The following is a 24,701-nucleotide window of genomic DNA, read 5'->3' as shown; positions in this document are numbered from 1 at the left end:
ACCAATGGCACCACCGCACCTGCCCCTCCACCACCAGCAGCACCTCCGGACCTCCTTCCCTATGCGCCGCACCACCCGTACCTGCCCCTCCCCTACCCATGGCGCCTGCGGACCCCTACCCCACCCCCGGCACTCCTGCCCCTTCCCATCCCACAGCACCTCCGGAACCCTTCACCCATCCACAACATCCCCACACCTGCCCCTCTCCCACCCATGGCACCCCTGCCCCTCCCCCACCTGCAGTGCCTCCGGACCCCTCCCCAATCTGCATCCCCCACTCCTCTGCCCCTCCCCCACCCGCAGCACCTCCCGACTCTTCCCCATCCGGGCCCCACCCCCACTTCTGCCCCCCCTCCACCTGCAGCATCTACAGACACCATCCGCAGTCCCCCCCGCACCCGCTACATTCTGTACATCGTGCCCTGCAGGTGCTGTTCACGCCGTCGCAAGGGGCTGCGCCTCCTTCACCATCGCACGCCCCTTTCATTGTGCAATATTTAACCACTAACAAAGGAATGCAGGTAATACTTTATATAATGCAAATATTGAACCCCTGAAAGGCATGCAAGGGTTAAGGGGGCGTAGCCCCTTGCGACGGTGTGAAGAGCGCCCATAGTGCGCGATGAAGCACCTAGTGTATAATATATATGATACGACCATTTGAATATTACACTGTGACAACTGCAAACATACACCAGTAACAGGGTTTTTCCATCAGCTTTCATTCTTGCTTTGTGAAGACAATCTTTATGCTGATAAATCCCACTTCTTTTGTATTCAACAATCTCAAAGTCATTAACCTCTCAGAACCTCATTTCCCTGCGAGCTGTTTGGGTTCAGTCTCCTAGACGGTCTCCCGCAGTTCCCCCCCCCCCTCCTCCTCCCCCCCTCCCTTATGGCGTCTCTGCAGCAACGCAGACACACAACCAGGTGCACCAGCAATGCCATTACTTGCACTTCCCCGTGCCTATGTCTGTAGCCTGGCAGAGAGAGTTTTCCTCCTCGCCAGGTAATTGGCACCAGGACAGTTTGGGGGGGACATAATTCCGCCTACCTATTCATGTGTAGGATTTTGATTCCGTATGAAATGAATGTTGTAAACCCTAGGTCGAGAAACTAATAGAATTTCTACATTTACCTGCTGATCCGCAGCCTCCGGGCTAGATTGGGTGTCAGGCGGCTCTCAGCGTGTGGATTGAAGCAGTGCTTCTAAAATACAGAATGAAAAAACATCCCTTCACTGCTCTTCCAGAAAAGTACAAACTGTAACTGTGGGGAAGACAGGCGGCATACAGAATACACATGTACCTCTGCGGTGACAGGAATTACACCTGTGTGCACTCACGTCACCTGTGTACCTGCCAGATGTAACTGTGGGGAAGACAGGCGGCATACAGAATACACATGTACCTCTGCGGGGACAGGAATTACACCTGTGTGCAGTCACGTCACCTGTGTACCTGCCAGATGTAACTGTGGGGAAGACAGGCGGCATACAGAATACACATGTACCTCTGCGGGGACAGGAATTACACCTGTGTGCACTCACATCACCTGTGTACCTGCCAGATGTAACTGTGGGGAAGACAGGACACATACAGAATACACATGTACCTCTGCGGGGACACGAATTACACCTGTGTACACATGTACCTCTGCGGGGACGGGAATTACACCTGTGTGCACTCACGTCACCTGTGTACCTGCCAGATGTAACTGTGGGGAAGACAGGCGGCATACAGAATACACATGTACCTCTGCAGGGACAGGAATTACACCTGTGTGCAGTCACGTCACCTGTGTACCTGCCAGATGTAACTGTGGGGAAGACAGGCGGCATACAGAATACACATGTACCTCTGCGGGGACAGGAATTACACCTGTGTGCGGTCACGTCACCTGTGTACCTGCCAGATGTAACTGTGGGGAAGACAGGTGGCATACAGAATACACATGTACCTCTGCGGGGACAGGAATTACACCTGTGTGCAGTCACGTCACCTGTGTACCTGCCAGATGTATCTGTGGGGAAGACAGGTGGCATACAGAATACACATGTACCTCTGCGGGGACAGGAATTACACCTGTGTGCAGTTACGTCACCTGTGTACCTGCCAGATGTAACTGTGGGGAAGACAGGCGGCATACAGAATACACATGTACCTCTGCGGGGACAGGAATTACACCTGTGTGCACTCACGTCACCTGTGTACCTGCCAGATGTAACTGTGGGGAAGACAGGCTTCATACAGAATACACATGTACCTCTGCGGGGACAGGAATTACACCTGTGTGCACTCACGTCACCTGTGTACCTGCCAGATGTAACTGTGGGGAAGACAGGCGGCATACAGAATACACATGTACCTCTGCGGGGACAGGAATTACACCTGTGTGCACTCACGTCACCTGTGTACCTGCCAGATGTAACTGTGGGGAAGACAGGCAGCATACAGAATACACATGTACCTCTGCGGGGACAGGAATTACACCTGTGTGCAGTCACGTCACCTGTGTACCTGCCAGATGTAACTGTGGGGAAGACAGGCGGCATACAGAATACACATGTACCTCTGCGGGGACGGGAATTACACCTGTGTGCACTCACGTCACCTGTGTACCTGCCAGATGTAACTGTGGGGAAGACAGGCGGCATACAGAATACACATGTACCTCTGCGGGGACGGGAATTACACCTGTGTGCAGTCACGTCACCTGTGTACCTGCCAGATGTAACTGTGGGGAAGACAGGCGGCATACAGAATACACATGTACCTCTGCGGGGACAGGAATTACACCTGTGTGCACTCACGTCACCTGTGTACCTGCCAGATATAACTGTGGGGAAGACAGGTGGCATACAGAATACACATGTACCTCTGCGGGGACAGGAATTACACCTGTGTGCAGTTACGTCACCTGTGTACCTGCCAGATGTAACTGTGGGGAAGACAGGCGGCATACAGAATACACATGTACCTCTGCGGGGACAGGAATTACACCTGTGTGCACTCACGTCACCTGTGTACCTGCCAGATGTAACTGTGGGGAAGACAGGCTTCATACAGAATACACATGTACCTCTGCGGGGACAGGAATTACACCTGTGTGCACTCACGTCACCTGTGTACCTGCCAGATGTAACTGTGGGGAAGACAGGCGGCATACAGAATACACATGTACCTCTGCGGGGACAGGAATTACACCTGTGTGCACTCACGTCACCTGTGTACCTGCCAGATGTAACTGTGGGGAAGACAGGCAGCATACAGAATACACATGTACCTCTGCGGGGACAGGAATTACACCTGTGTGCAGTCACGTCACCTGTGTACCTGCCAGATGTAACTGTGGGGAAGACAGGCGGCATACAGAATACACATGTACCTCTGCGGGGACGGGAATTACACCTGTGTGCACTCACGTCACCTGTGTACCTGCCAGATGTAACTGTGGGGAAGACAGGCGGCATACAGAATACACATGTACCTCTGCGGGGACGGGAATTACACCTGTGTGCAGTCACGTCACCTGTGTACCTGCCAGATGTAACTGTGGGGAAGACAGGCGGCATACAGAATACACATGTACCTCTGCGGGGACAGGAATTACACCTGTGTGCACTCACGTCACCTGTGTACCTGCCAGATATAACTGTGGGGAAGACAGGCGGCATACAGAATACACATGTACCTCTGCGGGGACGAGTATTACACCTGTGTGCAGTCACGTCACCTGTGTACCTGCCAGATGTAACTGTGGGGAAGACAGGCGGCATACAGAATACACATGTACCTCTGCGGGGACAGGAATTACACCTGTGTGCAGTCACGTCACCTGTGTACCTGCCAGATGTAACTGTGGGGAAGACAGGCGGCATACAGAATACACATGTACCTCTGCGGGGACAGGAATTACACCTGTGTGCACTCACGTCACCTGTGTACCTGCCAGATGTAACTGTGGGGAAGACAGGCAGCATACAGAATACACATGTACCTCTGCGGGGACAGGAATTACACCTGTGTGCAGTCACGTCACCTGTGTACCTGTCAGATGTAACTGTGGGGAAGACAGGCAGCATACAGAATACACATGTACCTCTGCGGGGACAGGAATTACACCTGTGTGCACTCACGTCACCTGTGTACCTGCCAGATGTAACTGTGGGGAAGACAGGCGGCATACAGAATACACATGTACCTCTGCGGGGACGAGTATTACACCTGTGTGCAGTCACGTCACCTGTGTACCTGCCAGATGTAACTGTGGGGAAGACAGGACGCATACAGAATACACATGTACCTCTGCGGGGACGGGAATTACACCTGTGTGCACTCACTTCACCTGTGTACCTGCCAGATGTAACTGTGGGGAAGACAGGCGGCATACAGAATACACATGTACCTCTGCGGGGACAGGAATTACACCTGTGTGCACTCACTTCACCTGTGTACCTGCCAGATGTAACTGTGGGGAAGACAGGCAGCATACAGAATACACATGTACCTCTGCGGGGATGGGGATTACACCTGTGTGCACTCACGTCACCTGTGTACCTGCCAGATGTAACTGTGGGGAAGACAGGCAGCATACAGAATACACATGTACCTCTGCGGGGACAGGAATTACACCTGTGTGCACTCACGTCACCTGTGTACCTGCCAGATGTAACTGTGGGGAAGACAGGCTTCATACAGAATACACATGTACCTCTGCGGGGACAGGAATTACACCTGTGTGCAGTCATGTCACCTGTGTACCTGCCAGGTGTAACTGTGGGGAAGACAGGCGGCATACAGAATACACATGTACCTCTGCGGGGACAGGAATTACACCTGTGTGCACTCACGTCACCTGTGTACCTGCCAGATGTAACTGTGGGGAAGACAGGCGGCATACAGAATACACACGTACCTCTGCGGGGACGGGAATTACACCTGTGTGCACTCACGTCACCTGTGTACCTGCCAGATGTAACTGTGGGGAAGACAGGCGGCATACAGAATACACATGCACCTCTGCGGGGACAGGAATTACACCTGTGTGCAGTCACGTCACCTGTGTACCTGCCAGATGTAACTGTGGGGAAGACAGGACGCATACAGAATACACATGTACCTCTGCGGGGACAGGAATTACACCTGTGTGCAGTCACGTCACCTGTGTACCTGCCAGATGTAACTGTGGGGAAGACAGGCGGCATACAGAATACACATGTACCTCTGCGGGGACGGGAATTACACCTGTGTGCACTCACGTCACCTGTGTACCTGCCAGATGTAACTGTGGGGAAGACAGGCGGCATACAGAATACACATGCACCTCTGCGGGGACAGGAATTACACGTGTGTGCACTCACGTCACCTGTGTACCTGCCAGATGTAACTGTGGGGAAGACAGGCGGCATACAGAATACACATGTACCTCTGCGGGGACAGAAATTACACCTGTGTGCAGTCACGTCACCTGTGTACCTGCCAGATGTAACTGTGGGGAAGACAGGCGGCATACAGAATACACATGTACCTCTGCGGGGACAGGAATTACACCTGTGTGCAGTCACGTCACCTGTGTACCTGCCAGATGTAACTGGGGAAGACAGGCGGCATACAGAATACACATGTACCTCTGCGGGGACAGGAATTACACCTGTGTGCACTCACGTCACCTGTGTACCTGCCAGATGTAACTGTGGGGAAGACAGGCGGCATACAGAATACACATGTACCTCTGCGGGGACGGGAAATTCACCTGTGTGCACTCACGTCACCTGTGTACCTGCCAGATGTAACTGTGGGGAAGACAGGACGCATACAGAATACACATGTACCTCTGCGGGGACAGGAATTACACCTGTGTGCAGTCACGTCACCTGTGTACCTGCCAGATGTAACTGTGGGGAAGACAGGCAGCATACAGAATACACATGTACCTCTGCGGGGACGGGAATTACACCTGTGTGCAGTCACGTCACCTGTGTACCTGCCAGATGTAACTGTGGGGAAGACAGGCGGCATACAGAATACACATGTACCTCTGCGGGGACGGAAATTACACCTGAGTGCAGTCACGTCACCTGTGTACCTGCCAGATGTAACTGTGGGGAAGACAGGACGCATACAGAATACACATGTACCTCTGCGGGGACAGGAATTACACCTGTGTGCAGTCACGTCACCTGTGTACCTGCCAGATGTAACTGTGGGGAAGACAGGCGGCATACAGAATACACATGTACCTCTGCGGGGACAGGAATTACACCTGTGTGCACTCACGTCACCTGTGTACCTGCCAGATGTAACTGTGGGGAAGACAGGCAGCATACAGAATACACATGTACCTCTGCGGGGACAGGAATTACACCTGTGTGCACTCACGTCACCTGTGTACCTGCCAGATGTAACTGTGGGGAAGACAGGCGGCATACAGAATACACATGTACCTCTGCGGGGACGAGTATTACACCTGTGTGCAGTCACGTCACCTGTGTACCTGCCAGATGTAACTGTGGGGAAGACAGGCAGCATACAGAATACACATGTACCTCTGCGGGGACAGGAATTACACCTGTGTGCACTCACGTCACCTGTGTACCTGCCAGATGAAACTGTGGGGAAGACAGGCGGCATACAGAATACACATGTACCTCTGCGGGGACAGGAATTACACCTGTGTGCAGTCACGTCACCTGTGTACCTGCCAGATGTAACTGTGGGGAAGACAGGCGGCATACAGAATACACATGTACCTCTGCGGGGACAGGAATTACACCTGTGTGCACTCACGTCACCTGTGTACCTGCCAGATGTAACTGTGGGGAAGACAGGCAGCATACAGAATACACATGTACCTCTGCGGTGACGGGAATTACACCTGTGTGCAGTCACATCACCTGTGTACCTGCCAGATGTAACTGTGGGGAAGACAGGCAGCATACAGAATACACATGTACCTCTGCGGGGTCAGGAATTACACCTGTGTGCACTCACGTCACCTGTGTACCTGCCAGATGTAACTGTGGGGAAGACAGGACGCATACAGAATACACATGTACCTCTGCGGGGACGGGAATTACACCTGTGTGCAGTCACGTCACCTGTGTACCTGCCAGATGTAACTGTGGGGAAGACAGGACGCATACAGAATACACATGTACCTCTGCGGGGTCAGGAATTACACCTGTGTGCAGTCACGTCACCTGTGTACCTGCCAGATGTAACTGTGGGGAAGACAGGACGCATACAGAATACACATGTACCTCTGCGGGGTCAGGAATTACACCTGTGTGCACTCACGTCACCTGTGTACCTGCCAGATGTAACTGTGGGGAAGACAGGCAGCATACAGAATACACATGTACCTCTGCGGGGACAGGAATTACACCTGTGTGCACTCACGTCACCTGTGTACCTGCCAGATGTAACTGTGGGGAAGACAGGCGGCATACAGAATACACATGTACCTCTGCGGGGACAGGAATTACACCTGTGTGCACTCACGTCACCTGTGTACCTGCCAGATGTAACTGTGGGGAAGACAGGCGGCATACAGAATACACATGTACCTCTGCGGGGATGGGAATTACACCTGTGTGCACTCACGTCACCTGTGTACCTGCCAGATGTAACTGTGGGGAAGACAGGCGGCATACAGAATACACATGTACCTCTGCGGGGACAGGAATTACACCTGTGTGCACTCACGTCACCTGTGTACCTGCCAGATGTAACTGTGGGGAAGACAGGCAGCATACAGAATACACATGTACCTCTGCGGGGACGAGTATTACACCTGTGTGCAGTCACGTCAACTGTGTACCTGCCAGATGTAACTGTGGGGAAGACAGGCGGCATACAGAATACACATGTACCTCTGCGGGGACGGGAATTACACCTGTGTGAAGTCACGTCACCTGTGTACCTGCCAGATGTAACTGTGGGGAAGACAGGCAGCATACAGAATACACATGTACCTCTGCGGGGACAGGAATTACACCTGTGTGCAGTCACGTCACCTGTGTACCTGCCAGATGTAACTGTGGGGAAGACAGGCAGCATACAGAATACACATGTACCTCTGCGGGGTCAGGAATTACACCTGTGTGCAGTCACGTCACCTGTGTACCTGCCAGATGTAACTGTGGGGAAGACAGGCAGCATACAGAATACACATGTACCTCTGCGGTGACGGGAATTACACCTGTGTGCAGTCACGTCACCTGTGTACCTGCCAGATGTAACCGTGGGGAAGACAGGCAGCATACAGAATACACATGTACCTCTGCGGGGTCAGGAATTACACCTGTGTGCACTCACGTCACCTGTGTACCTGCCAGATGTAACTGTGGGGAAGACAGGCAGCATACAGAATACACATGTACCTCTGCGGGGACGAGTATTACACCTGTGTGCAGTCACGTCAACTGTGTACCTGCCAGATGTAACTGTGGGGAAGACAGGCGGCATACAGAATACACATGTACCTCTGCGGGGACGGGAATTACACCTGTGTGAAGTCACGTCACCTGTGTACCTGCCAGATGTAACTGTGGGGAAGACAGGCAGCATACAGAATACACATGTACCTCTGCGGGGACAGGAATTACACCTGTGTGCAGTCACGTCACCTGTGTACCTGCCAGATGTAACTGTGGGGAAGACAGGCAGCATACAGAATACACATGTACCTCTGCGGGGTCAGGAATTACACCTGTGTGCAGTCACGTCACCTGTGTACCTGCCAGATGTAACTGTGGGGAAGACAGGCAGCATACAGAATACACATGTACCTCTGCGGTGACGGGAATTACACCTGTGTGCAGTCACGTCACCTGTGTACCTGCCAGATGTAACCGTGGGGAAGACAGGCAGCATACAGAATACACATGTACCTCTGCGGGGTCAGGAATTACACCTGTGTGCACTCACGTCACCTGTGTACCTGCCAGATGTAACTGTGGGGAAGACAGGCAGCATACAGAATACACATGTACCTCTGCGGGGACGGGAATTACACCTGTGTGCAGTCACGTCACCTGTGTACCTGCCAGATGTAACTGTGGGGAAGACAGGACGCATACAGAATACACATGTACCTCTGCGGGGTCAGGAATTACACCTGTGTGCAGTCACGTCACCTGTGTACCTGCCAGATGTAACTGTGGGGAAGACAGGACGCATACAGAATACACATGTACCTCTGCGGGGTCAGGAATTACACCTGTGTGCACTCACGTCACCTGTGTACCTGCCAGATGTAACTGTGGGGAAGACAGGCGGCATACAGAATACACATGTACCTCTGCGGGGTCAGGAATTACACCTGTGTGCACTCACGTCACCTGTGTACCTGCCAGATGTAACTGTGGGGAAGACAGGCAGCATACAGAATACACATGTACCTCTGCGGGGACGGGAATTACACCTGTGTGCAGTCACGTCACCTGTGTACCTGCCAGATGTAACTGTGGGGAAGACAGGACGCATACAGAATACACATGTACCTCTGCGGGGTCAGGAATTACACCTGTGTGCAGTCACGTCACCTGTGTACCTGCCAGATGTAACTGTGGGGAAGACAGGACGCATACAGAATACACATGTACCTCTGCGGGGTCAGGAATTACACCTGTGTGCACTCACGTCACCTGTGTACCTGCCAGATGTAACTGTGGGGAAGACAGGACGCATACAGAATACACATGTACCTCTGTGGGGACAGGAATTACACCTGTGTGCAGTCACGTCACCTGTGTACCTGCCAGATGTAACTGTGGGGAAGACAGGACGCATACAGAATACACATGTACCTCTGTGGGGACAGGAATTACACCTGTGTGCACTCACGTCACCTGTGTACCTGCCAGATGTAACTGTGGGGAAGACAGGCAGCATACAGAATACACATGTACCTCTGCGGGGACAGGAATTACACCTGTGTGCAGTCACGTCACCTGTGTACCTGCCAGATGTAACTGTGGGGAAGACAGGACGCATACAGAATACACATGTACCTCTGCGGGGTCAGGAATTACACCTGTGTGCACTCACGTCACCTGTGTACCTGCCAGATGTAACTGTGGGGAAGACAGGACGCATACAGAATACACATGTACCTCTGTGGGGACAGGAATTACACCTGTGTGCAGTCACGTCACCTGTGTACCTGCCAGATGTAACTGTGGGGAAGACAGGACGCATACAGAATACACATGTACCTCTGTGGGGACAGGAATTACACCTGTGTGCACTCACGTCACCTGTGTACCTGCCAGATGTAACTGTGGGGAAGACAGGCAGCATACAGAATACACATGTACCTCTGCGGGGACAGGAATTACACCTGTGTGCAGTCACGTCACCTGTGTACCTGCCAGATGTAACTGTGGGGAAGACAGGACGCATACAGAATACACATGTACCTCTGTGGGGACAGGAATTACACCTGTGTGCAGTCACGTCACCTGTGTACCTGCCAGATGTAACTGTGGGGAAGACAGGCAGCATACAGAATACACATGCTGTATATTGTAGATACATTCAGAAAAGATCTGGGAATTTAGATATCTATACTGTCTCTGCTGTTACTGACACATATAACACAGTCATTAAACAAATAACAATTTGTTATCAAATCTATTTAATAATCGTCACCTGAATGTAATTAATACCATCAATTCCAGTTTGAGTTAGTGAAATTCTAAGCGATAGTCCAGATTATTATAGGAGAGATTTATACTGAGTATATATATAATAAAATAATATATAATAACGGGTCCCCCGCTGATAAGCGCTAGTTCTGTGTAACCGTACTTAATCCAGCGTATAGAGGATTGTATAGACCCTCCGGCACATTGGTCAGTACGACGTGACGGCTCCATGCAGAGATATAGATTACCCAGCAAGCAGCAGGTTGTGTGCATTATATAAGCTCTTTATAAAGCTCATAGTACGACATTAATTAGAAAGTGAAGTTGTTGTTTTTTCCCCGGTGTTAATAACACAACACATGAAATTCAGTCTCTCATTATAATGCAGTTTATTGGTTGCAAACGTTTGGAACAAGCGAATCTGTATCTGCCTGATTTACAGTCGGACCAGCAAAGATTTGTCTGCACACTTGTGTCTCCAGGTGTGTGCGCTCAGATGTACACACCACAATGGGGCTGCTTGCGATTTGTACGCAGTGCAGATGGTCACGCATTTAAGCGATTATCAGACGACTCAGCATGTGCCGCGATCATGCTGCGCCCGTGCCAAGGTACTTTTGCGTTGTCACTCGCAGTGATTGACAGGAAGGAATAATTTGGGAGAGGTGGTAAAAAATGTAGGCGTGTAATGACCATTTTTCAGGGTATGTATCTACCTTCAGCTGCGATCATGTACATAGGGAAACATGGCGCCAGTGTCGCTACTGCCGCGTCCACGCTGCGTGACCATAGACTCACTCGGGGAGCCGATGTTCATCGTGTCTGCGTTGATGATGACTATGCGTTGGCTCCGTCAAGCGTCTCTATACTTTTCTAGGCGGCTGCATCACTTGCGTTGCGTAGCAAGTCCATAGCCTGAAAAATCGCTGCTGAGTAGGGTTGTGCATACAAATCGGAATCAGACCCATAAACGTAGAGCCTTATATCTAGCGTATTGGTGCATCCAGAGCGAAGGCGAGGTTTATGTAGGGGCAAAATTCAGTCTTGTAACAAGGGGGAGCTGCAGGGGCGTCACACAGATTTCTCTTCATGGACGCAAACTGCGCAGAAATGACTTTATAAATTTGTGCGTGAGCGCGTCCCATTGAGAGTCGGATGCAACTGCGCCGCATCTGTCTTTGCATGAGATAGGGTGTCAGTGCTATCACATGGGGTTACCCTGACTTGTGGGAGCGTCGCAGGGGTGTATGAAAAGCTCCGTCATCAGGCTTTCCCCCGGCTGCCGCACCCACTGAACAGTACAGCGCTCTAGATGCGAATCAGCCACATAGTACTTGGTAAAAACAACAGAAAACCTGCTATATAGCGCCTTAGAATATAAAAATCCAACCAGTATTAATTATAGTTGCTCCAGCACCTGCGCTGCCGTAAAAACACTGTGTGAGTGTTTAGTTGAGGCAAATGTAAACAATAGGTAAGGAACGGCTGCGCAATGTGTTGGAGTAATGAAAATAGGTAACTGACGTGTATATAATAAAAAGTAATTTATTTATAAAGATAACATCACATAAAAAATGAATTGTATATCTATAATAGGAGTTATACCAAATTGGATAGTTGAGCACCTTGATTTTTATATAGGAATATAGGCTGTGGGTAAGCACCTGCAATGCTGATATAACAATGTGTCTGGTGTCGATATCCAGAAATAGTGTCCACAATAAATGAACAACCAATCAATTGGTAATGAGAGTAAGGTTGCCGGAGTATGCAGTCTCAATGTAGCAAATATAACCTGTTGCCGGATGGATGGATAAATACCTCTCTGTGGGCTGGTACAGACCGAGCGTCCTCGGCTGTATAGTCTTGCAGTGCCCACTGTTTACTGTGCAGCAGGGAGGTAGTTGTACTAACGTCAGGCAGGTGCAACAGGTTGTCAGCGGCGTGCTGATGAGAGCGGCAGACGGCAATGGCGTTGCGCCGGGATGTGGAGCCGGAGCAGGAATGGCTCAGTCACCAGCTTGCTACCGTAACAGAGTCCAAAGTCAATGTGTGCAAGAGGGCAAGGTCCTAACGCGTTTCGTCACATATTATGTGACTTTCTCAAAGGTGTCACATGATATGTGACGAAACGCGTTAGTACCTTGCCCTCTTGCACACCTTGACTTTGGACTCTGCTACGGTAGCAAGCTGCTACCTATTTTCATTACTCCAACACATTGCGCAGCCGTTCCTTCCCTATTGTTTACATAGTACTTGGTAGAGGCCAGGTTATGAGTCTTATTAACTTTAGCGCCAGATATTCATATTTGTGTATTGCTGCTTAGTATCTGTATTGATGTTTTTTATCATTACTTTTGAGTTCCATGAATGATTTGTGGTTTATGAAGAGACGTCCCTTGTCCTGTCCCTGATGTAGGGCTAGCTGGGCCTCGAATGTAGCCTGCAGATGTCTCAGCTGTGCTGTCGCCGACGTACTGCAGTGTGATTGGCTCATGTCATAATGTGACCTGGTGGATCTCTCTACCCAGACCTTACCCGATTCTCCTTGTCTTGCAGGGTTCAGTCAGGATCCTATCTCAGCACTGGTTGGTTCACGCTGATCCTGGCAATGGACGCTTGCAACGGAATCCGCGCCTACGGGATGATAAACGACACTTACTGCAAGTAAGGTCATCGAGGGTCATTTGTATCTTTTGTCCTATATTACTATAACTGCACAGCGTGCCGCTAATCTCACGTTATAACTATAACCGGCATGGAGTAACGGTGCGGCTGCTCCACAAGTGTCACCGGCCACAACGGCTGTCACATACATCATACATTGCATCTTTAGTGCAACACACATTGATAGATCTGTAGCCCAGTGGGCACCTTAAAGGCCAAATTAACATGCCCCGTAGGCTCTCTCCTAGCAGCAAGGGGCAGCCATGAATATAATTATTATTAATAACTTAAGTATAATGCAGAGCGGAATGACGTGGCATAAGTACCAAACATTAATATCACACTGCTGACTGGCCAGGGCAGATAACAGTGGCTGACGCTAACAGGAGTCACAGGTGGGAATGAGTCACAGGTGGGGAAGAGACAAGGGAGCGGAGCACTAGTAATATGGACAGTGCTAGGGAAGAACAAGAGGGAGGAGGGCCCTGCCCGTAATAGCTGACGTGTTAAGCGGATGGGAAGAACAGTCAGAGGGTGGTGGGTTGGAGAAGTACTGAGTTAGGAGAAGGTTTTGATGAGCTTTAAGGGCACATTTTAAAAACAAGGAGGCTGGTTGGGTGTGGTAGAAAGATCCAAGGAGTGGTGGCACCTGAAGCAAGACGAGGGTGAGAAGAAGTGACCAGGGTTGAGGGGAGGTGTTGGTCAGAGGAGGAGCTGAGAGGGCCGGAGGGAGCGTGGACAGAGATGAGGTCAGAGATGTGAGGGGCGTGGAAAGGATGAAGGCTTTGTAAGTGAGGGTTAGATCCCAGGGCTGAGGTGAGAGCTAGTAATTCCCAGATATCTGTATGTGACATCATTGGTGGGTTAAGGGCGGCCGCGGGTGGAAAGCATACCGCAGATTTGCATTTACAGTCTGGCGGGTTACTGATATCGTCCAAAACAGCGGTTTTCTGGCAACATTTTTAGTTTGTCTCCTAAAATAAAAATAATTCGGCAAACGTGAACTCCATATTTTGTTGTTTCAGGACGAACAGTTTCCGGAGAGTTCCTTATCATTACTACGAGCCAGGAAGATACGAATGTGAGGAATATATCCTACATGAAAATGCGCCGTATGGCGGACATCGATTTATCACGGAAAAACGAGTCTTTGCAAAGTGGGCAAAGCTGCACAATATAACATTCACCAACCCCGGCTGGTCCTGACCTCGATATCCACGACTCCAGCGCGCTGACCTCAATATAACGACCACAGCGTGCGTCTAGCAAGAAGCATTTGTAGCCTCAGTACAGGATGAATATCAGTCCGCAGAATCACACGCAGAACTTACTGTACGTTATATGCACTTTATGCAAAGGGATTGGGTGTAACGTGGCGTTTTCTCCTTGTCAGAAGTCGTTACCTGGATATTGTAAGCTGTGGGCAATATATGGGTCCCTATAATGAAATGACGCAGGAGACCACAGCTAGTCTGAGCAATAAGACCACTGCGGTACGCAACCAACCAAACAGCGCTAAGGCTTATTTACTAACAAGGTACAGACATCCTACAACAAACTGTTACCACTTACCTTGCCTGCAGTGCACTGATTGTGCGTCAGCATTAAATGCACCCCTGTCCAGTCTGGTTACCGCCCTAATGCCATGCCGCCATATGATAATGCCAAGCCGCCATATGTCTTCATTTTTTTTAAATGTATCTGATCAGTTGGGATTTTACGTATTAATTGTGTTTATTTAATGCTTGCATCCTTGTTTTGATATTCATTTTTATGTCACAATTTCCATTCTGGACTGTATTGTTCCTGCACAATTGACCTCAGACGTTCTTTTCGTTGCCTTTAGACAAAGAGGATTGTCAGCTCTTTGGCTTCACTAATGCCCTTGTGATGTCTCTGTGTGACCCAGGGAGAACCCAGGCACGGACGCCATGCATGATGGGGTCGGTAGGTCTTTGCCAAAAAGCTTCTTATAGAGACAGAAGCCGGTTACAGCATGGCTCAGCCCACACAAGCCACAGGCGGCCGCACACTTGCCAGAAAGGGCTTATAAACTGTCGCTGTTCTGTAAAGGAGATGGAAGAAAACAATTGCAGCACATGGGGTGGCCGGTTTAAAGTGGTCATTCCGAGTTGATCGCTCGCTAGCAGTTTTTTGCAGCCGTGCAAACGCTATGCCGCCGCCCACTGGGAGTGTATTTTAGCTTAGCAGAAGTGCGAACGAAAGGATCGCAGAGCGGCGGCAAAGTTTTTTTGTGCAGTTTTAGAGTAGCTCAAAACCTACTCAGCGCTTGCGATCACTACAGACTGTTCAGTTCCTGTTTTGACGTCACGAACACGCCCTGCGTTCGCCCAGCCACGCCTGCGTTTTTCCTGGCACGCCTGCGTTTTTTCGAACACTCCCTGAAAACGGTCAGTTGAAACCCAGAAACACCCCTTTCCTGTCAATCACTCTGCGACCAGCAGTGCGACTGAAATGCTTCGCTACACGACACAGTTCGTTGCAATAGTATGACGCGTGTGCGCATTGCGCCGCATACGCAGAAGTGCCATTTTTTTCCCTGATCACTGCGCAGCGAACGAATGCAGATAGCGATCAACTCGGAATGACCCCCTAAGTCTCTCATTGACAGAATTCTCCTTAAAATAACTTTTTCTTTGTAATGAAAACTAATATCCGGGCCCCCTACTTATATAACACAAGCACAGGGGGTCGCTGTGTGTGTGGTTACTGTACATTTATGACAATATATCCTCCCTGTCATTACAGACGCTCACGTGCGATTTTATCGGTCTCCGATGAGATGTGTCAGCAGTTTAATAGATATCAGTTGAATTGATGGCCGTTATCATCATGCTCTATATACTGTGGCTATAGGACTAATGTGCCTAAAATGGCAGAAATCATAGTTATTTTCATTCAAAAGAAAATTATTTGTAATCATTGAGATGAGCGCGGGATTACTGTGGCGACAAAGTTGTAGCTTCGCTGCGACAAGACCGACAAAGTGGCAGCAGCTTTTGTAGGGAATTAAAATTACTACTAATCTTCTAAATTAGCAGTTTCCACTTTGTCAGAGATGTATCTGATGATTACAGGGACACCATTCATGTCTTACAGTGGTCACTGCACTGGTACACATGACGGAGGACGAGGATTCCGCCAAAGTTCCTCTCCACCCTTACACTAGCACTGCTGTCCGCCCCACTGTGAGGTGCATGTGGCGCCCCCTTTACAAGCAACATGAAGGGTGACATACTGTACCTCTAGACTTCCATTTTAGTCACGTCATAGGGCCTAATTCAGACCTGATCGCTCGCTAGCAGTTTTTTGCAGTCCTGCGTACGCATAGTCGCCGCCTACAGGGCAGTGTATTTTCGCTTTGCAAGTGTGCAGCCGAGCGGTACAAAAAAACTTTGTGCAGTTTCTGAGTTGCCCAGAACTTACTCAGCCACTGCGATCACTTCAGCCTGTCCGGGACCGGAATTGACGTCAGACACCCGCCCTGCAAACGCCTGGACACGCCTGCGTTTCCCCAACCACTCCCAGAAAATGGTCAGTTGCCACCCACAAACGCCTTCTTCCTGTCAATCTCCTTGCGATCGTCTGTGCGAATGGATTCTTCGTAAAACCCATCGCACAGCAATGATCCGCTTTGTACCTGTGCCTGGGCATTGCGGTGCATACGTATGCGCAGTTCTGACCTGATCACAGCGCTACAAAAAACGCTAGCGTGCGTTCAGGTCTGAATTAGGCCCACAGTTCTGACAGGACAGACGCCTAAAATCGGGACTATGGGGGTAATTCCAAGTTGATCGCAGCAGGATTTTTTTTAGCAGTTGGGCAAAACCATGTGCACTGCAGGGGAGGCAGATATAACATGTGCAGAGAGAGTTAGATTTGGGTGGGTTATTTTATTTCTGTGCAGGGTAAATACTGGCTGCTTTATTTTTACACTGCAAATTAGATTGCAGATTGAACACACCACACCCAAATCTAACTCTCTCTGCACATGTTATATCTGCCCCACCTGCACTGCACATGGTTTTGCCCAACTGCTAAAAAATGTCCTGCTGCGATCAACTTGGAATTACCCCCTATGCCACTAGGAGCAGGACTGTGTGTTCGCAGCCGGTTACCAACCATTTATGTCTTAAGTTCTGTTTGTCTGGAACATGGAAAGTTGCTGTTCATCGCCAGGAAAGCTGTCAACGAACAAACACTATAAACCTCCTTCCCCCCGAAACCGGTCTGACAGTAAATGAATAGCACTCACATTTAATAAGCAGTGCTGTGGCTGGCTACATTTCCAATGGAACAACCCGATCAGCAAATGTCTGGACAGATCCTCCAATGACCCCTCCCATGTCACTCACATTGTCACCCCCACTTCACTCCAGAATCCACGGAAAGACAGATACATCCAGCATACGGCCCCTGGTGTCCACGTGTTACTGTATTCACCTGTACACAGCCAAGGTACTGCCGCCCAGGCCCCGTGTGCTGGACATTAGGGTAGGTGTGGTTAGTGGCGCATCCAAGGAGCCGCCATAATTGCGCTGACGACACTCGCATGCCAAGTGTGTCTACCTGCAGAACCTTCTTGGATCTCAGATCGTGAACACTGTTGTAATAACAAGTACTGTGAACAAATACTTGACATAATTATGCTTTAAATGACGTTCCTCTTTGTAGACGTTTAGCTGAGAAATAATTTTGTATTGCTGTTTTTTTATGAAGCATGGAAGATAACAATTACTTTTGTATCAATATATTTTTTTAGTTCAGCCGTTTGTAGCGAGCGACGTGTTTTATACATATCTACTTCATATACACAATACCTCTCAGTGCTGAGCACATAATGCTGTCGTAGCGTGTTACATATATGTACTGTATGTGTATGCGGTGTATACAGGGTTGCTAATAAGTTAGTATCCCTAGTTTGAGCACTCTATAGTCAGTTCTAAGGCTTGAAATCAAGAGATGTTTGGACAACAGATACTTCAGAGCCATTCACTGAAAAAAAATATTCTGGTTGCAAATTTTTGCAAACCAGGCAGTGGTGTGGCGAAACAAGTCACTTGAAGAGCATTATAATTGTTCAGTGTGTCCTCCACTGTGATCAACAACAGTTTCCATTAGAAGAAAAGCATTCTCTATAGCAGAACATAACATGTCTCTAGGGATAATCGGTACTTGACATCTAAGGATATCTTACAGATCTGACACCCTTCCCGATACACAGGCTTCTTCAAAAACCTCCACAACCAACCAATACATTAGGCGGAGGTTCAATAATTGGGGTGGCCAAGATGTCTGAAAGCTGCGGCTGATGACCTGTTCTTTAGTAAAGTGTTGCCTAAGCAATTGTATCGCTCTTCAAGTGATTTGTATTGCTACCTGGTGACAACATTTGTAACTAATCAATTTTCTTCAATAAATGGCACATCTTCTGAAGTACCTGTTGTCCAAATTACTCATCATTACTCGCTCCAGAGAGCCCTAAGTAGGGATATTTTAACGAAACAGCCCTGCACATGCGTAACTACGAGGGTGGCTCAATAAGTAAGGTAACAAGATCTCTCACGTGTGTAATGTTCTCTATTTCATCCTAATTTCCCACCAGGTCAGGGCAGGTAGACCATTGCTTCCCCCCATTATACTGCACCCTATATCTGTCATACTATCCCAGCATCAGGTGTAAGATGGCGGGGCTAGCGGAAACACGGTCGCGCATTGAGGTGCACAGTGTGGTCAGATTTCTGCGTATAAATGGAACATCAGCAACTGACATCGCCAGCTTGTCGCGGTGTGCGGTGATAGCGTCAAGTCACGGAAACAGGTTTGGGTTTGGTGCATTTGATAACTGCAGGACAGACGTTCAAGATGATCAGCGATCCGGCCGGCCAAGCACCTCCACCACAGATGACGATCCCTGCAGCGCTGACCTGGCACCAAAGAAGAAGCACCTGGGTGGAAGCGATTCGCAACCAGCGGTGAAGTTCTGCAAGCCGTAACATCCTGGCTTCAGACACTTGACACTGATTTCATCTATGCCGGGATAGATGTCTTGGTGTACCATTAGAACAATGCTTAGACAAGTATGGGGACTATGTGGAAAAATAATCTGATTATACGTATATGTACGAGTAGAATAAATTTGCGTAATGAGAGATCTTTTTACCTTGTTTATTGAACAACCCTTGTATAGTGAATATGTTTGTGTGTGTGTATATATATATATATATATATATACAAACACATATATGTAGCTATTTTGATGTCTGCATTTACTGTACAGTGCGCGTTTTACCGCATATTGATTTTCAGAGCGTACCAATGAATTCCCCTTTTGAATGATGTTACTGTTGTTCCGGCCATGTTTTGCGGAATATGTTTCCGGTGTAACTTGTATGTTTTGTTTAGAACCTAACAGAAATTGTGTGTTTGCTATCAGATATAAACTCTTTGGGAACATTCATGAAACATTTTTGTAACGCATTTACATAATAAACTTTTTTTGTAAACAAAAATAGCAGTGGGTGGAAATTTTGACTTTTATTTGTTCCGGTCATAAAATAAAATGAAATTCAAATCTAAAGAACCAAAGTAAGCCTGAAGATAACGTAACTGCAGTACTGCAACATATATGTAAAATAACAATACAAATAGAAATGAGCAACTGCAACTCATGAGGTACCGCACACCTCAAACCTCATGCACAAAAAGAAAACTGGTATTAGAAAAAACTCTTGTACTGCGGTATTAAATGACAGAATGGAACATAAAGTTGCGTACAGTTATTTATTAAACTGCATGTATCTAACAATAACTCTATAGAGGAAAAATGGAAGACGCATGTAAAGGAGAGAATCATAATCAATATTCATCCAATGATCATATACAATATTGTATGTTTGTAACAGTCACTGCCCAAGTGGAGCTTACATATACACATATACCCTTAGGGGCCTATCTATCTAGAATAAAAATCTATCGGGGAGATTTATCAAAACTTGGTGAGTGATAAAGTAGAGAGATAAAGTACCAACCAACCAGTTCCTGTCATTTTTCAAACACACAGTGCAGTTTCCCCCTGGGCCCATCAGTACTGACCTCCCAAGGACTAAGTACCCGTTCTCTGAAATTGCAGGGTCACAATGGCCATGAGTGGGTGGGCACTTCTGTGTGGGGCGGCGCCCCACTCCTCCCCATCCTTAATCCAGCCCTGCCCCAAGGAGAGGGGTCACAAGATCCTTCTTCAGTTTTGTGCTGCTCCATAGAGGTAAATGAAATAATACCGTCGTCTGATGTCATTTACTTATGCAGACAAGCTCTGATAACCTTTGCTTTTTGGAGATTGTTAACTTTCACTGTTGCATCGTCCCCAATACATTGCATGGTGACTGTGCTGTGAATTTTGGTGGTCATTCCGAGTTGATAGCTCGCTAGCAGTTTTTAGCAGCCGTGCAAACGCTATGCCGCCTCCCACTGGGAGTGTATTTTAGCTTAGCAGAAGTGCGAACGAAAGGATCGCAGAGCGGCTACGAAGTTTTTCAGAGTAGCTTCAGACCTACTCAGCGCTTGCGATCACTTCAGACTGTTCAGATCCTGTTTTGACGTCACAAACCCGCCAGGCGTTCGCCCAGCCACGCCGGCGTTTTTCCTGGCACGCCTGCGTTTTTTAGAACACTCACTGAAAACGGTCAGTTGACACCAAGAAACGTGCACCTCATGTCAATCACTCTGCGGCCACCAGTGCGACTGAAATGCTTCGCTAGACCCTGTGCAAAATGACATCGTTCGTTGTGCCCGTACGACGCGCGTGCGCATTGTGCCGCATATGCATGTGCAGAATTGCCGTTTTTTTGCCTGACCGCTGCGCTGCGAGCAAATGCAGCTAGCGAACAACTCGGAATGACCCCCCTTGTGTGAAATGCAGGAACTACTGTATCCAGCTTGTGCACGGGCTTAGACTCCAGACCTGGAAAGAATAAAACGCCAGCGTCATAAATTTCTAGAAAGAAAAGCAGAGCTGCGACGAGAGGGACCAGGTCACAGGGCAGCCCTAAGCTGTCCATCACCATTGTCCGGTAATGACACTTCATTACCTTATACTGTGTACGAATACTATTCATTTACCGCGTTTCTGACTGTAGCGTTTCCTAATGTTAGTCCTAGTGTAATTCTGAATTATAAATCACCCTCCCGGGCAGCACACGACGCTCCGGCCTGCTCCCAGGATGCCGCTGTCACCGCCAGCCCTATGGAAGTACGTTAGATTCAGCAGATAAGCCGCCACTGTGAGGCCGCTGTCAGGGAGAAAATGAGATTCTGTTACTTCATTATGCCTTTTCTTGTTACAGCGGCATCAACATCGGAATATTTGTTTCGTAAGTTACAACTTGTCCTAAAAGCCTTTTATCGCTTCAGGATGAGAACTGTGCGGAAGCCGGCAGGAGACAGACGGATTGCACGATTTAAGTCAAAATATGGGAATTGTCTGTTTTTTTCGTTTTTTTCTTCTTTGCTGTAAATAAGACACAGAAAGGTGAAGTCACGGAGGAGACTGGCGCCCGCGCAGCTGGCACAATAACACCAATTTACATCCGCAGATAAAGCAATGTCACATTTACAATACAGGTAGGAGCCGGGCGCAGCTCAGTAATGTGTCGGCGCACATTCTATTCTGATAGAACCGTCAGCTGGACCTGTACAAAGGGATGGAAGTTAACAGGTGCCCCCCCCCCTTTACCCAGTGCTCCCCCGCCCCCCCCCCCCCCCAGTGGCCCCCCAGTGCACATATACTAGGGAAAACTGTTCCGAAAAACATATTCGTATTCCATATTTATGCATTGAATTTGACACACCGTGGAGGTCATTCCGAGTTGTTCGCTCGCAAGGCGATTTTAGCAGTATTGCACACGCTAAGCCGCCGCCTACTGGGAGTGAATCTTAGCTTCTCAAAATTGCGAACGATGTATTCGCAATATTGCGATTACAAACTTCTTAGCAGTTTCAGAGTAGCTTCTGACTTACTCGGCATCTGCGATCAGTTCAGTGCTTGTCGTTCCTGGTTTGACGTCACAAACACTCCCAGCGTTCGCCCAGACACTCCCCCGTTTCTCCAGCCACTCCCGCGTTTTTTCCGGAAACAGTAGCGTTTTTTCCCACACGCCCTTAAAACGGCCTGTTTCCGCCCAGTAACACCCATTTCCTGTCAATCACACTACGATCGCCGGAGCGAAGAAAAAGCCGTGAGTAAAAATACTAACTTCATAGCAAAATTACTTGGCGCAGTCGCAGTGCGGATATTGCGCATGCGCACTAAGCGGAAAATCACTGCGATGCGAAGAAATTTACCAAGCGAACGACTCGGAATGAGGGCCCGTATACGGATGTTCCGCACAACATTCCTTAACTCCTACTCCAAATACAGTATAAGGGGGGTCATTCCGAGTTGTTCGCTCGCTAGCTGATTTTAGCAGCATTGCACACACTAAGCCGCCGCCCTCTGGGAGTGTATCTTAGCATAGCAGAATTGCGAACAAAAGATTAGCAGATTTGCTACTACATAATTCTTAGCAGTTTCTGAGTAGCTCCAGACCTACTCCTAGTTTGCGATCAGTTCAGTCAGTTTCGTTCCTGGTTTGACATCACAAACACGCCCTGCGTTCGGCCAGCTACTCCCGCGTTTTTCCTTGGCACGCCTGTGTTTTTTATCAAACGCCGTGAAAACGCTGAGTTGCCGCCCAGAAACACCCACTCCCTGTCAATCATACTACGATCACTCCAGCGTTGAAAAAACTTAGCTCGAGCTTGTGTAAATCTACTAAGTTCTTAGTTAAATTACTAAGCGCATGCACTCTGCGTACCATGCGCATGCGCATTTTCCACTTATTCGCTGCGTTGCGAAAATCGGCAACGAGCGAACAACTCGGAATGACCCCCAATATCTGTTGCAGATTAGTCAATTATTGAAGTTTTGAATTGCCCTATGTGTGTGCAGCATGGACGCAGGAAGTAAGATGGCAGAGACATTGCAGCTGCGCACGGGATTGCAGTTGCAGCGTCAAACACGGCCCCAAAACGGTTGTGATGCACCTGCAGTTTTGCCGACACTCCCCAGTACCTGTCCCAAATTGTCCCTGACTATCAGTTATGTTGCAAATAAATCCTCTCTGCAACCGCCGTCAGCAAACCGACGATAAGTGTGACTGGGTACACACTGGCTGATATATAGAACGGCCGACATATCGCGGGTCCGTCGGCCAGTGTGTATGAACGATGCTGTATGTTTGTGAACGCCGTAGTTCACAGACATATCGCGTCGGCCCTGCAGCACACACGATGACCAATATATCTAGCGATATAATGGCGCATCGCTGTGTGTCTACGGGCAGCCCTGTAATATCATTTGTACATTTTTTAGGAACTAGGGGGCTCATTGATCAAACTCGTGAATGATAAAACTTGTTGCCTATGATAAATGGTGCTCCAGCCAATCAGCTCCCAACTGTCATGTGTTCAGCTCATGTCGTGTTTGAAAAATGACAGTTGGGAGCTGTTTGGCTGGAGCGCCATTTATCATAGGCAACAAGTTTTATCATCCACAGCAAGTTTTATCACTCGTTGATAAATGGGCCTCTAGATTTTATTTAACGGTTTCGTAGAAACGGCCTGGCGCTGTGATCCCGCTGTGCCTCTGAGCGCTATGGTACGTCTTGCCTAGAAAACAAGTACCTCTGACGGAACGCTCCCTGTACGATACTTGCTGAGAAGCTTCTGTATCCATCACAGGCACAATGACTATTTTAAAATCACATTACACGTCAAAACAGTGTTTTAAGGGGGCTTATAGCTGGTCTTTAATAAGTAAGCGCTGTAAATGGCCCCTATGACACATAAAGCGTCTCAGCAAGACGAGGCACCGTGGCATTAAAATGAATAATTGTTACAATATTGTCCTATTTTGTTCTCGTGTGTAGTAAGTTTGGAGGTTATGTGACATATTAATGTATGAAAAGGATTAAATGGGTAAATCACTATTTATCTCCCATTGCAGCGGGCGGGCAGGCGGCGCAGGATTGCTCCGGATACCGTGGAGCGATGTATAAGGACGCGTCTCTCCAATGCTATAAGGAGCCCAATGCCCATTTCTGGCCAATCCATCAAAGAGATTGTTCAATAACAATTCATCCTTAGAAAAATGCTGGCTGTCTGCTGCTGCCAAGTCCACTAACTCCACGGGTTGTTTGCCACAAGTGTCCGGCGGATGAGTTAGAGCGTCTCACAGGCAGGACTTAATACTGTAACAGACTGTACGCAGCCATCTGCATTCATGAATTGGCCTCAATCTTCCCTGTAAAAGCGTCTTCTCATC

General features: G+C 48.7%; 1 protein-coding gene across 1 annotated transcript in view; it reads left to right on the top strand.

Moving 5' to 3' along the window:
* Positions 1-19,812, top strand: part of ST6GALNAC3 (ST6 N-acetylgalactosaminide alpha-2,6-sialyltransferase 3) — a 409,118-nt gene extending 389,306 nt beyond the window's left edge. The window contains exons 4-5 of the mRNA XM_063939049.1: positions 13,211-13,318; positions 14,344-19,812. Coding sequence (XP_063795119.1) covers positions 13,211-13,318; positions 14,344-14,524 — 289 coding nt within the window. The 3' untranslated portion in view covers positions 14,525-19,812. The remainder of the gene's footprint in view (positions 1-13,210; positions 13,319-14,343) is intronic.
* The last annotated feature ends 4,889 nt before the right edge of the window (positions 19,813-24,701 follow it).

This window comes from Pseudophryne corroboree, chromosome 9 (assembly GCF_028390025.1).
Source record: "Pseudophryne corroboree isolate aPseCor3 chromosome 9, aPseCor3.hap2, whole genome shotgun sequence".
NCBI lineage: Eukaryota > Metazoa > Chordata > Amphibia > Anura > Myobatrachidae > Pseudophryne > Pseudophryne corroboree.
Note: the sequence above shows the minus strand (reverse complement) of the source record. Positions and strands in the feature narration are given on the sequence as shown.